The sequence below is a fragment of the Mixophyes fleayi genome, chromosome 4, assembly GCF_038048845.1.
Source record: "Mixophyes fleayi isolate aMixFle1 chromosome 4, aMixFle1.hap1, whole genome shotgun sequence".
Classification (NCBI taxonomy): domain Eukaryota; kingdom Metazoa; phylum Chordata; class Amphibia; order Anura; family Limnodynastidae; genus Mixophyes; species Mixophyes fleayi.
In genome coordinates this window covers 316,630,552-316,644,817 of record NC_134405.1, presented here as the reverse complement: position 1 = coordinate 316,644,817, position 14,266 = coordinate 316,630,552, and the positions used below count along the sequence as shown (strand labels likewise).

The 14,266-nt window shown below is 43.2% G+C and overlaps 1 protein-coding gene across 7 annotated transcripts in view; it reads right to left on the bottom strand.

Moving 5' to 3' along the window:
- Window positions 1-7,547: 7,547 nt before the first annotated feature.
- Window positions 7,548-14,266, bottom strand: part of LARP1 (La ribonucleoprotein 1, translational regulator) — a 37,616-nt gene continuing 30,897 nt past the window's right edge. For 6 of the 7 annotated variants that reach the window (XM_075210117.1, XM_075210119.1, XM_075210120.1 and 3 more), the window contains 8 exons: window positions 13,308-13,513; window positions 12,805-12,911; window positions 12,322-12,479; window positions 12,095-12,239; window positions 11,864-11,973; window positions 11,631-11,758; window positions 8,611-11,187; window positions 7,548-8,486 (listed from right to left, as the gene is read on the bottom strand). In XM_075210117.1, the coding sequence (XP_075066218.1) occupies window positions 10,981-11,187; window positions 11,631-11,758; window positions 11,864-11,973; window positions 12,095-12,239; window positions 12,322-12,479; window positions 12,805-12,911; window positions 13,308-13,513 (1,061 nt within the window). In that variant the 3' untranslated portion in view covers window positions 7,548-8,486; window positions 8,611-10,980. Of the gene's footprint in view, window positions 11,188-11,630; window positions 11,759-11,863; window positions 11,974-12,094; window positions 12,240-12,321; window positions 12,480-12,804; window positions 12,912-13,307; window positions 13,514-14,266 lie in introns of all 7 variants that reach the window. The other variant, XM_075210118.1, reaches the window with a different exon arrangement.

The following is a 14,266-nucleotide window of genomic DNA, read 5'->3' as shown; positions in this document are numbered from 1 at the left end:
AATAATGATGATGACTCAGCTGAGCCTGACAATATGCGGTTCAAAAGGAAGAAACAGCAGTTGGTTTCCTTTCCTTAATGGAACAAACCTAAACAGAAGTTTCAGGTTACCCATAGATTGCTGACCCTTTATCGTATGCCTAGAGTGGCTACAGATAAACGAAATACTCTAGATAAGATGGTTGCCCGTATTGTGAGATTGGAATACTAGCGACTTTAGACAATCTCAAAGGCGGGAGCCCTTAAGGATGGTATAGATAGAAAAATAGAGACTATTGTCAAGGGCATTTACATAGTAACAGATCTTTCCCAGAGACCGATTTCTATTAGGGTCAACAAGGAGTGTTTATTTATATTAAAAAAAAAACAAAGTGATCAGAACAACTCCTGGTATGCAGTCAGGAAAGTCTAGGTCCGAATTACTGTCATTCACCAAGCACATCACGCAGGTCTCTGAATATTTAGGGGACATGACTGAATGCCAGTCATATTGGAGTTACAATCTCAGCTTTAGCTCAAGGTTAGTAGGGCAGATTGAGTCTTCATAAACTCTGGAGTCTGTGCCTTTCACTGGTGATGCCTTGATTGGCCCACAGCTGGACAAGATCATTAGCCAAGCAAGGTCCAGCGTTTCTTCCCGCCAGTATAATTTCCTAAGGCCCGAAGCTCTCACTTTTGGTGCTGTCATGCATAGGAAAGACTCGGGTGCCAAGAATACAATCCTCTGACCACAAGGGAAGCTGGTGTCCAAGCAATCATCTTATCTGCATGATGAACATTCAGCAGAAAGGCAGCTGTGGAGGGAGCACATCAGCTTCTCTACCAGGATCAGTGGTTCAGTTCCACTTCAAATTCCTGAGTGAGGGGCATCATGGACCAGATTTCAAAGATTTCCTCAGAACACCACACCCCTTATTTCTTCACTACAGGTCTTCTGATGGACAGGGTAAAAGACAAGGCCCTGGCTTCTATTCAACTTCTTTTTTGATCGAGAGACCAAACTGCTTCTTTTTACCAATGATGTGCCAGCCTCTAAAATGGCCATCTCTTGTCTGCATACACGCAGCACTTCGTTTCTGGTGATCTACAGCGCACTGACTGCTAGCGCCGTTCTCTCCTTATAAGGAGACCTGTTGTGCGATCCCTGATGCCGAGCTTTTGAAGAAGAGACATGTTCGTTGCTAGGAAGAGGACGGCAAGCAAACTGCTCCATTGCGGTGTTGTCATCGAGTTCTCTCTGTAGCAGAGATCTGCTTTGGCTGCCGGCACCTGGCCAAGTCGTACTGAACTGCTCGTTGCCAAGGGGGAGGCCCAGTCAGCAACATGCGCTCCTCACCTGCCAGTGCTGCAGCTGTGTCCGTTCATACCAATTTCTCAGGAGCATCCTCCATAATGTAGAGGGTAGGGGAGAGGACTGCAGCGCTGGTAGAGGTGTGGGAAGCTATAGGCTACTCACCTCAAGCACCCAGCGTGCAGGAAGTCCACAGGCCAGCCCCTCCCTGGGAGGTGGTGTGTACGTGTAAACCCTGAAAACCACCACCCAAAACACAGTATATCATCCCTAAGGGGGAAAACGCGCTACTCCAAAGGCACTTAAACTAAAACTGAAGATTGCTCCCATGGGAGTGACATAGCAGGAGAGGAGCTGTCCTTCAACAGTTTAAGATTTAAAGTGCTCCAGCTCCAATTTCAATACCAGATGCTTGCTCTGCATCACTAAAAGTTAACAAGGTTGCAGAGAGCAAGAACATTGTTGGGCAGTGGATGTTGGCAGGTAGCTATTGCTACCTGCCAAGTTTTGTACTGCTGCAAGAGTTTTGCCAATTGTGCATGTAGCATAAAGTCAAAGACCATATTTTCCCAGTTCCCTAATCCGCTAAACATTTGTATCTATTGCTGGCCACACACTGACCAATCCTTTCATTCAGCCCATTAGTTTCAAATTTAGACACATCACACCGCTTCTGAGAAGTGGAGACACGCAAATAATTTATAATTCATAATTTATTACAAAATTATTTTTTTTTTAACAAAAAGTGAATTGGGTCAGAAAAGAGGATTTTATACTCAAGATAAAGCCGTTTCTCTGCTTCCATGGGTTGTAGAGGGGAGCTTGGGGAGTTGGCACTTAGTTAGTTAACTTTGATAAATGTATGCTGACAGACCCCCACACCTCTAGCAACCCCTGTAGCCTTAGTTTAATTATGAAGCCCCAAGGTAAGTAGGCCAATCAAACAAGAACATACAGCAGAATAGCAGAAGGGCGGTATCACAGTGTCCCGCAGATGGAATCAGAGAAACGGATTTATCGTAAGTATAAAAATCCTCTTTTCTCTATTATCCTATCTGGGGGAAACTGCTTACCATGGGGACGTTCTAAAGCAGCCCCCATAAGTGTGGGACCGCTCTGAAAAGCCGTCACGTAGAGCACTACGGGCAAAATTGGCATCTGAAGACGTAAAGCCATTAAATTGGTAGAATTTGGTAAAAGTATGGACCGAGGACCAGGTGGCTGCTCTGCAAAGTTGGTCCATGGAGACCCCATTTCTAGCTGCCCAAGATGCTCCCACTGACCGGATGGAATGGGCAGTAAGTCTCCCTGGCACAGGCCGGTGAGCCCCGATATAAGCCTGCCTAATGGTTGTAATAATCCATCTTGCAATGGATTGTTTTGAGGCTGGCCAACCTCTTATGAGAATCAAAAAGGACAAATGAAGAATCTGTGCGACAAATTTGAGAGGTCCTCTTAACAAATTCGAAGCGCCCTGACCATATCTAAACTCTCCATCGAATACCGGTCGGAGGATGACGCTCCCACCTGAAAACACTGGACCCACAATCTCTTGGTTCATGTGAAAGGCCAAAACCACCTTAGTCCGTAGAACCGCTCTGTTTTTGTGAAAAAACAAATATGGATCACGACAAGAATGAGCTCCTAACTCAGACTCTAAGCCGATGCAATAGCAAAAATAAATACTACTTTCCATGTCAGGAAGCTTAAATCGGCTGAATGTAAAGGTTCAAAAGGAGGACCTTTAAGCATATCTAGCACCAGGTTAAGATCCCATGGTGCCGTAGGCGGAAGATAGGGAGGCTAGATATGCAAGTCTCCTTGAAGGAAATTCCTAATATCTGGCATATCTGACAGAGATGAAAGAAAACCGAAATATCCAAACACCTGCACTTTTAAAGAACCCAATCGAAGACCCGCATCAAGGCCATCCTGAAGGAATGCCAGAAACCGGCAAAGACGAAGTATGACAGAGCCGCTTCTCACACGATTTGATATAAGTCAGGATGCCGGTTTTTCCTGAACTTTAGTCGATGGGCGTCTTGAAGAGAATGAGGACCTGCCTGTGTATGAGTGACCCCTGGTATTAGTCGGTCTGCACCTAATCGACTGACCTCTGGCAAAGCAACCTTCCCCCCGAATGGACTGCCGAAAGGAGCCAAATCTGGGAGGCCTAGCCTTAGAAACATTTACGGTCAGAAAAGTGCTTATCCCACTTGGGGCTTGGGAGATCATATTGTCTAATTCTGGACCAAATAAAGTAGTGGCTGTAAAATACAAAGTCTCCAGGGATTTTTTTTAGACTCTGAATCCGCGTCCCAGAACCTTAACCATAAGGTCCTTCTAGCCGACACCGCAGAAGCCTGTATAGAAGATGAAATAGAGGCTGCATTTTGGGCCGCCTCCTATAAATACCCAGAAGTTTCCTTTAAATGCAAAGCAAGGGGAAGTAACTCTGAATCTTGTAAACCCTCAGCCAATTGTTCTGCCCATGCTTCCATTCCTCTGGCAACCCATGCTGAAGAAAACATGGGTCTGAAAGAGGAACCAGCTGCCACAAAAGATAGATTTTAAAGGAGTCTCTACTTTGCGGACTGTGGGGTAATGCAGGGCTGCAGTACCTGGAACCGGAAGCGTATTGTGGCAGGCTAAACGAGCCACCGGAGTATCAACCTTAGGGATCTGCTCCCAGTGAACAAGATGCTTTTCCTGAAGTGGGTACAGGGAGAGGAACCTCTGGGGGATTGCAAGCTTCCGGTCGTTTCAAGGCTCTCTCTGCGATATCTCTTAATTCCACAGATTGTGGAAAACTGATAGCGTGTTTTTTAACCTTTTTGAAAAGGCCTTGATCGGAAAATTTAGGTTCATCTAAATCCGTAAGGTCCAAGGCTTGCCTCACTGCTAGAACCAGATCGTCAATACCCCGATTTTTAGAGGATTCCTCCAGGTCTGTGATCTGAGCAGAGTCTGAGTCAAAAATGGGTTCACTCTCCTCTTCTGAATACCCCTCAGAATCAGAGGGGAATAAAAAAAGGATTTGTAGACCGAAGCCTCTTATTTCTTGAAAGTCAAGATTTTGGAGATTCAAGCAACCCGTTTAACCTATCCAGGCTTCTGACCAATGATAAGGACCAAGCTGGTTCTCCAGAGGTAAAGCCTGGATTTGTGACCAGGGATGATCGACCTGCCACTGCCATTTCCAATATTTCAGCGGTAACAGGCATTCCCACAGTAACTGGAAGGGCCGTTTGCTCTGAAACAGCTGGATTAACAGCAGAGGCCACTATTAACTCTGTGGACTTAGTAAGAAGCTGGGCCAGGGAAGTAGCAGACTGCGTCAAGGAAGATACCCATGCGGGTTCCTCCGGTATCGGAATTACGATAGACTGGGTCAACGTAGTGAGTGACCTCGCGACACAATCAGTACAAAGCGCCCTCGGGTCCTTTTGTCCAGATGGCAATCTAACCTTGCGTGTTGAACAATATTTTGTAAGAGGTGCTTTTCCCTTCTCCGCCATATTTGACAAGAGAAACACCACACACAATGCAATAGAATCAGTCACACAAGATATAGTCTGACTAAATACAAGTATAGCAACTAGTCTATAACAGTAAAAGTTGTAACATGTAACCAGTTAAAGATGGCTAAGTAGAATACAAAATGACTTCAATTATTACTACTTGCACCATATAACAATAGCCTTCTATCTAATATGAATAGAAAGGTAAACAAATAAAAAGAATAAATAGTGCTTTGACTCTCCTGCATAGTGTGCTTAGCTGGAAGGCTGTCAGTCAGCAGTGTCCCTTCAGACTGAGGAAGCTGTTCCCTTTCTTCCCTCTGGCGCACAGATCGGGCTCACCCATGTCTATGTCAGGGGAGCTCTATATTCATTAGCTCCTCCCCCTGACTGTCCTGCTGCTGCTCTGAATCGGTGCTGTACTTATGCAGACACTGCATTATGTGAACTGTTTATGGCTTGTGATGCTTCCAGGCTCCTGCCCTGCTCACAGCATCCAGATCTTGCAGCCCCGACCAAGATTCCCCCCTCCTATCTCTGAGGAGGGAACTTGGTATGCCCCACATGATGGCGGCTGCCACCGCTCAGAGAACCGGCACCGGTTGTCGGGAGGTTTTTACAGTAACAGTGGTTTCAATAAACTGCCTGTCACTCTGTTATACACACACATACACATATATACATACTTTTATGGACAAAAGTATTTGGACACAACTGTTGATTACATGAATTAAGACATTTAAACAAGACCTGTTGTCATATGTATATAAAATCAAGCACCTGGCCATGCAGTCTCCATTTGCAAGCATTTGTGATGCAAAATGGGTCGTTCTGAAGAGCTCAGCGACTTCAAGCGTGGTACAGCGATAGGATGCCACCTTTGCAAAAAGAGTTTGTGAAATTTCATCCCTGCTGGATATTCCACGGTCAACTGTGATTATTAGAAAGTGGAAGAGTTTAGGAACAGCAACTCCGCCACAAAGCAGAAGACCACGTAAAATCACAGAGCGAGGGTCAACTGCTAAGGCATATGGTGCACAACAGTCACCAACATTCTGCTGATTCCATAGCTGAATAGTTCTGAACTTCCACTAGCAATAATGTAAGCACAAAAACTGTGCGGTGGGATCTTAATGGAATGGTTTTCTATGGCCGAGCAGCTGCATGCAAGCCTCACATCACCAAGACCAATGTCAAGCGTCGGATGGAGTGGTGTAAAGCACAGACACTGGACTGTGGAGCAGTGGAAATGTGTTCTGTGGAGTGACAAACCACACTTCTCTGGCAGTCAGATGCTGGGAGAAAGTTACCTGCCTGACTGTGAAGTTTGGTGGAGGAGGGATAATGGTATGGGGCTGTTTTTCAGGGTTTGGGCTAGGCCCCTTATCTCCAGGGAAGGGCAATCTTTGTGCTTCAGCATACAAAGTCATTTTGGACAATGCTATGCTTCCAACTTTGTGACAAGTTTGGGGAAGGCCATTTTGTATTCCAACATGACTGTGCCCCAGTGCACAAATCAAAGACTAAAAAGACATGGTTTGAGAAGGTCTGTGTGGAAGAACTTGACCGACCCGCACAGAGCCCTGACCTCAACTCCATTGAACCCACCTTTGGCATGAACTGGAATGGAGATAATGAGCCAGGCCTTCTCGTCCAACATCAGTGCCTGACCTCATAAATGCTCTGCAGAATGAATGGGCACAAGTTCCCACAGAAACACTCCAACATCTTGTAGAAAGCCTTCCAAGAAGAGTGGAAGCCGTTATCACGGCAAAAAGGGGACAGACTCCATATGAAAGTATATGTATTTGAGAATACAGTAACGATACAGTCCATGCTGGTGTAATGGTCAAGCGTCTCAATACTTTTGTCCATATAGTGTGTGTGCGCGATATGAACACACGATAAATGACTTTAGCAGCAGAAGCTGTACACTACATATACTACTGCAAACTGGATAAAATTCCTACTCAATTGCACCGGTGGTAGTCATGTTCCCGAACATGACTACGACGACAACACTTACCCCGACATATCGAGTGTGAAGCTGGGGACCCCGCCATGCTGTGACTTTCGATTGTTGAAAAAATTGACTTTGAATCACTGCGGCTGTGTTAGAAGCCGGCCGCGCAGAATCACGCGAGTTTTAACGACGGCAGCATTATTGTGCCTCTTAAGGGTTCAACGGAAGGAAGCTGCGTCTGTATAATATAGAAGTCTTCTTAACTACATTCTACAGGCGCAGCATCCTTCCGTTGAACCCTTTAAAAGGCATGATATTACTGTCGTTAAAACTCGCGTGATTCTGCGCGGCCGGCTTCTTACACAGCCGCAGTGATTCAAAGTAAATTTTTTCAACAATCGAAATTCACAGCATGTCTGGGTCCCCAGCTTCGCACTCAATATGTCGGGGTAAGTGTCGCTGAAATCAGCAGCGCATTTACATACCCCACCCAAATTGCACACCGGTTCTAAAATCTGACAACATAAGAATCTACAAGAATTCTGCAAATTCTAATAAGTTGAAAAAGTTGTTCACCACAAAACATTAATAAATAGAAGTGCTTCTATTTGGCTCTTCAAAGCTGGCAAGCCCTGTTGGACTAACAGTTGCACAAGTTGCTTCCGACCATCCTTTTTGTCTGCGCCTCTTACAATGAAAAAATTCAGGAGAAAAGAAAAAGGAAAAAAAAAAAAAAAAAAGAGAATCTGAACACAATAATTGCAACGCAGAACTTGGTCTTTTAAGGTTTTTATTTTTATACATTTTTTTTTGTATTAAAAAGGAAAAAGTAGAATTACCACAAATTACCATGACTAAAGCACAGCTATAAGCAAATCATAACGCAATAAGAATGGATACTCTGAATAATATTAATGTTATAATACAAGCGCTCATTCAAGTATTTTACATTTTATATATTTTTTTAATTTTTTTTTTTTTTTTTCAAAGGTTTTTATTTTTCTTCTGTTCTCTTATGATTTATTGGAGTATAACGGGCAAGATTATGTACTTGTAGCATTCCATGTTGAGAGGCAGCAGCTTGCATGGACAATGTCAAATCAGTGACCTTTGCATGTGTGTGGTATTTTAAGGTTGGAAAAGGATTGTGATGGAGGTAAATTGGGATTATTTTGGAAGCCAAGTGTATGATGCCTTAATATAAGCCCTAACAGTTGTGAAACCCAGAATGTGTGCTCCATTTTCAGACAACATTTCGGAAGTCAAAAACCAAAACAATGGGCAAAATGCCACAAGCATATCATTTATGCACTGGTCACATCTTGGAGAAAGATAAAATTTGGAAAATGGTTTTCTGTGCTGGCGCTAAGTACCGTTGAGAGGACACGGGTACAATAGTAATTTTTAAAAGTCCTTTCAAGAAACTGTAAGGTGCAACAAGGCGAGGACAATTAAATTTTCCCTCTAATTGTCTAAAGCCAAATAAAATCTGAGGGAGGAGCATTTTAAACCAAAAAACGCTGTCAAATTTCCAATATAAAAACAAAAAGTGGGCCAGGAAAGGATGTGAGCAGCTATCATGACTGATATATATATATATATTTATATCTCTATACATATTAGGAGATATAAGTTCCTTAGCACAAACATACCCCAAAAAACACCCCCAAAAGAAAACGAAATCATATTTCGGGCTACGATTACCCTTTCCGCTGCATATATATATAAAAATGGAGGAGGGGGTATCGAGAGGTTTACTTAAAGCACCATCAAGATGTCTTCAAAGGGATTCCAAGAGTTCCAAGCACTCATCCCGCCCCTCACCCATACTCCCACTGTGGACCACCACGCTACTATACAAAGTAGGGAGAGATGGCATGCTGGCACCTAAACACCAGCAATGGTGAACTCTGTGTGTTTACCTGCAGGGAATATAAAAGGGAACCATTAACATAATTTGTGTAACTAAACAAAATATTTTTCCTTAAGGATCCAGCCCTAAATTTATTTTAAGCAATGTAGCCATATTTCATAACGAATGGTTTAGTGTGCATTGAGGGCCTGTACTTGACTGCAGAGGTTCAGGAAATGAAAAACCTCCAGCTTGGATGCAATTTAGCAACAGTCGGTGCACAGTTTGCCCGGCATTCATGCATACCCGTTACCAACGTGCTGCGGGGGCAGCGATTCTGTGGGCTAAATCAATACTTGGCCTATCAACTCCATTCGTGCCCCCATGCCTCCGTGAGGTCACTAGTGCCAAGTGAATTGATAGGCTGCATTATCAAAAATGATGGTTCAGCCCATAAAATGACTACCTTCTTTGTACGCAGGCAGCAAGTATACTTAAACCTCATTGAATTTAGAGAGAATACTCTTCAAAATAAAGATGACTGGTCATGCAAAGGCTTAAGGATCCTATCTCTGTCAAAGTGAACAAGCCACAGGAGTATACGGTAATTTGAACACCCCAAAGCTTCTTTGTCTTGGGGTATCGCATCCACACTACCCTATTTTTAGGGTACCCTGACCAGCTTCGCACCTGACCCTCCCTATACAATGCAACAACAATTCTCATTGTATGAAATGGCGGTATAAGTCTTGCCGACGTTCAACAAAATAAATAAGGATTTTGCACTTTTTGTTTTTAAACTCCGCTGACCCACCCTTTGGGTGAGAGAAACACCCTACTCCGATTCAAAAAATTTGACAACCAAGGAATTTTGATTTTTACCAATATGTTCCTGCTTAGAGAAGCCCAGACTACACTGTGGCAGTGATATGGTTAACCAGTCAAGAGGGGGTCTGTTTAACGGTGCTCTTTAAGGCCCACCTGACCTGAAAAAAATAATAATTTGCAGCCCATACAATGCAGGATCACCGCGGCTAGCCGCCATTTACCAACATTTGGTAGAATTAAAGCCCTGTATATGCCCAAGAGACACGGCAGATGCAAAACAACCAACCTCAGCGCATTATATATACCCAATGATCTCAAATCAATACTTCCCAGAAAGAAAGAAAAGAAAGAGAAGTCATTCTCTCTGCATTTAGTGACAAACAGGTTTGTAAATGCCCAGTAATGGACTGGGGGGGGTAGCCAAGATCAGAAGATCACCGCCATTAAAATAAGTGGCAGTGATGAGAAAAGAAAAAAAAAACCTAAACAGCTGCTGACTCGTTGCCACCAGTCTGCAGTCTTCTGATTGGCTGCCACCGTCTCCGGGAAAATGTCAGCTCCCTGCGAGTTTCAAGGTTACAATAAGGCAACTTTTTGTACTGTTTGCGCTGTCATCACCTAGTACGATTTGTTAGGGGAAAGTAAAGGCAGTCTTTGACGTGTTTTTTTTTCCTTTTCTTATTTTTGTATGCAGCCATATGATACAGTTTTTTTTTTTGTTTTTTTCTGTAGTTCTCTTTCACAGTCTGAAGTAACAATAAAACAAAACAAATAAAAATATATATATCTTTTAAAAAGAAAAAAAATGAATGCAGGGCTGTTGTGAAAGCAGTGAGCCGTGAGTTTACGGTGTTTAAAGATCTTGCTGTAGGGAGAACTGAAGCCAAGAGAAACGTCGCCACCAAGTGGACAATTGTCAGTTCCTCAACACTGCATCCCAGAAGAGGAATCTATCAGAGCCACATACAAGAGGTGGACCCCAAACTGAAATCCAGTGGCTTCAAGCAAACGGATTGTTTTTTTTTGTTTTTTGCCAGAGACACAAGGGATAACATTTTGTCCTTCCAAGCCTGTAACAGCAAAACTGTGTGTCAGTTCAGCAATTGGCAGAGATGAATCCTGCACTCGCTCTGCCACACAGGGTGCCCCTGCTCAGAGGGAGGGTAGCATTTCAATAATTTAAAAAGGAACAAAAAGGTAAAATAAAAATAAAAAAATTCTCTCCCTCCCAACTCGAGCCCCTTCCGCCAGATTCCTGCTAAAAAGAAAAACATTTTTTTATAACCCCTAAGCAAACTAAAATTTTCTTCCTTTTTTGGGATAAGCATTTGCCAACCCTTGCAGGAAAGCCATGGGAACAGTCAGTCTTCTCCAAAACATGGAGTCTCTGCTTATTGTAGAATGATTTCCCGTTAGACATGGTGGGGAACCCCATTCTGTTTGTGAACCATAAATTCCTCCCACATCCAGGAAATCGCCCTAGTGTTCCCTCCCCAAAACCATGATTCTTTCCAATCTAATCCGATCTACTTCCCCCCTCCTGGTATTTGGGAATCCAAGGTAGCAATCGAGGCGTGGCTTTGTCCTTTGGCATCCTCCTTTGATGGGTTATGGGATGAAACTTGGGGATGATGATTGGCTCCTTTGCTGGAAGACTGAGAAGGGTATCTTTTCCTACCCTCGCCTGTTGACGAATGGCGTCTCCGGGAACCCCCATCCTCTCCCATTGGTGGCTGAAAGGGAGATTAAAATTCTATTAGTCACGCAAACACCGGGAGCAAGTCTAGAAGTAAACCATTAAAAAGGCTCAAACAAAGTACTTAATTCCATAAGTCTCTCCCCTCTTAAACACCTAAGAACATCTTTGACCTACACAAGTGGAGAGAGCTGACAAAATGGCAGCTTTCGCTGTGTGTAAGAGACCGGTGTGCTTTGTCCTACCTTGCAAGATCTCTCCTCTAGTTCAGTAATGTGAAAAATGTGACTATACATGCAGCCATCTGGGACTAGTAAAAAAAACAAACAAACCTGTGTTTGTCTGGCACATTGAAAACCACAAAAGGCTTTTGGCTTTTAAGTTAGTGAGAAGTCTTTAAGAGCTCTATACAACCTAGTTATTGAGCCTGCATAGCCTGATTCAATGTTTTGTCATATGCTTCTAAAAACCATCACTTACATCAACTCGGAAGTCCTCTAGCCGGCGGAACTTGCCCAGGTATTCCTGCAGCTTGGTATCAATGTCCAGGTGTTTGGCTTTGGAATATTTCAAGAAGGCCCAAAATTTCTCAAGTCCATACAGTTGACCTTTAATTGGAACAAAAGTAATTACATTGTTGTAAGTGGATGGAAGAGACTAAAAGATGGAGAAAAATCTAAACCAGTAAATCAAATAAATTACAAAAAACTCACCAGTTTCATAGTCCCTCCTGGTCTCTTCCTGGAAGTCCCGGAATATGTCCACTCGGAACTTCTTTTCTAGACCGTAGCTGTAATATCGGAAAAGGCACTCCAACCCGTACCTGTAAAAACAAATTGGCGTTACTCCACAATGTATGAGGACTCCAGCTAGCTCCATTGACCATATGCATCCCGTGTGATGGAGGAAGCTACAGACTTATAACCCAAGCAGCAGTTACCGACCTGTATCCTTCCTTCCCGTCCTCCACAGCCAGCTGTCGAAACTCTTCATACATTTTCTTGTTGAAGTGATCTCGGAGGAAGAAAGACCAGAAGCGGAAGAGGGTGTTCATTTCTTGGGACTGGCCAATACCTAGCCGTTTCCTCTCTGAGGGTGGGGAAAAGGAGCGTCATTTATGCACTGTAGAGGACTAAACACATTAAACGTACACGCAGCTGGTATATTTTACCATTAAGGCAACGTCGGCGGTACTTGTGGTAAACATGTTGTGTAAATCCATTCTCCTTCAGCAGCTCATGGGAAGGATGTTGGAACTTTGGCAGAGACTGAGGGGTACAGCCATAGTTGCTCAGGGCTGGGGCACCCTCAGATGGACTGGCGTTGGAGCTGGAACAAAAAAAAAAAAAAAAAAATACATTTTTTTTATAACTTATAAAAGACCTTCATCTACAGATGTGAAAGACATTTTGTACAGCTGAATCAATATGCAAACTACCTTCCCAGGGACTAGTTCCTAGTTATTTAATGCAAATTTGTAAGTCAAACCAGTAAAATAATTTAAGACAGCCACTAGTCAATGAGAAGCATTTTAATTGGTCCAAGTCTGCCACGTTACCACGGTATCTACTAGTAAATTAAGGTTCTGCCGGTCACGTTTGAAGTCTGTAGAGGCACAATTGTTTCACCACCTACGAATCTTCTCATGTCTTACCTCACAGAGGCAGTTCGAGGTCGATGTTCCCTTGAGTCCATCACCCACCCAACGTGGCATTCCATGGGTGGATTAGAACTGTGACGTGTTTTTCTTTTTCTCGGCGTCTGCAAACAGGAAACAGGGAAGGTAATTTATAAAAACAAACAAACAAACAAAAACAAACAAACCCACTGAACATTGTAAATGAAACCTAGGAAAGTCTCAGATTTCTTTTTTACAACTTCTATTATGGGCAACAGGACTTCTGTCTCTTGCAACATCTTGGGTTCTTCCTTTGACAATAGCCATGTTTCTTATGAGCAGGGCTTACATGTACACATAGGAGAGGGAGGATAGGGATATGAGGGGTTAATGTATGAGAGAAAAAAAATGCAAGGCATCCACAGTCTGTCTGTTTTTTGGCATATGGCAAATAACCAAATGCAGGCACAGAAAAAAGTTTCAAAAGCGCTATGTTTACCACACAATTCTTATAAAAGTATATAAAATAAAAACCTTACCTTTGCATCGATTGTCCTGCCCTCTTTCACTACAGGGTAAAACCGAGGCGTAAGTGTTGGGTCTTTCAACCTGGGCGTTCGAGGGGTACGTGGCGTTCGAGCATTGCGGTAGTTCGGAGATTCGGGAACGGTGGTTGGAAGGGAACGGGCAATTGTGGAAGGTTCAGGGGCACCAAACAACTTGTTAGCCAAGGCATCTGTAGGAACTATGGGTGAATCAAAAGGGACAGTAAGAAATTTATATTATGTAAAATGTCAACAAGATAAATGTGAAGTTCGAATTGAATTCATGTACATTGTGTCACCAGCAGAAATAGAGGAGCCCTCAGGTGTTAAGCAGACCATACAAACCTAAAAATGTAGCACCATTTTCTTGCACTCAAGTCAACAAGTCTGAGAAAACTGTAGTATCCATACCTTTATTCTCCCATACCAGAAAAGCCATCATGAACAACAGCTTGATAAAGTACCATTACAACTAAAATGTAGCCTTTTCCGCATGGGTGAAAAAAAGGTCTTGCTATTGAGTGGGGCTTGCGTTAAGTGGATGCTGCTGTTTTGCTACGTCTTAATACGTTTGGTAAACCAATTCCTCCAGCTACCACACTGGAACGTCTCAATTTCTGAGTTACTCCCCTGGGATCCCCATCTCCAGGTACTTAGTCAGCTTCTTTACTGATGTAGCAAGGAGTAACCCAATACAGCATCTGAATATGACAGCCAGTTGTTGATTGAAGAGCAGGGTTCATTTACAATGGTGTAACATACAAAAATACCCATGTACAAGAAGGTTCATCTAATAATGTTCCCAGACCTGTAGCCAGAGTGAAGTATGACTGCCTGATATAAATAGATTTGGAAATATTCCTCTAAATTTTACCCAAATAAGACATCCCCCTCCAGGAAATACATTTCCAAATGAAGCTATTGTATTCTTCACTCAAATAGACATAGTTAGG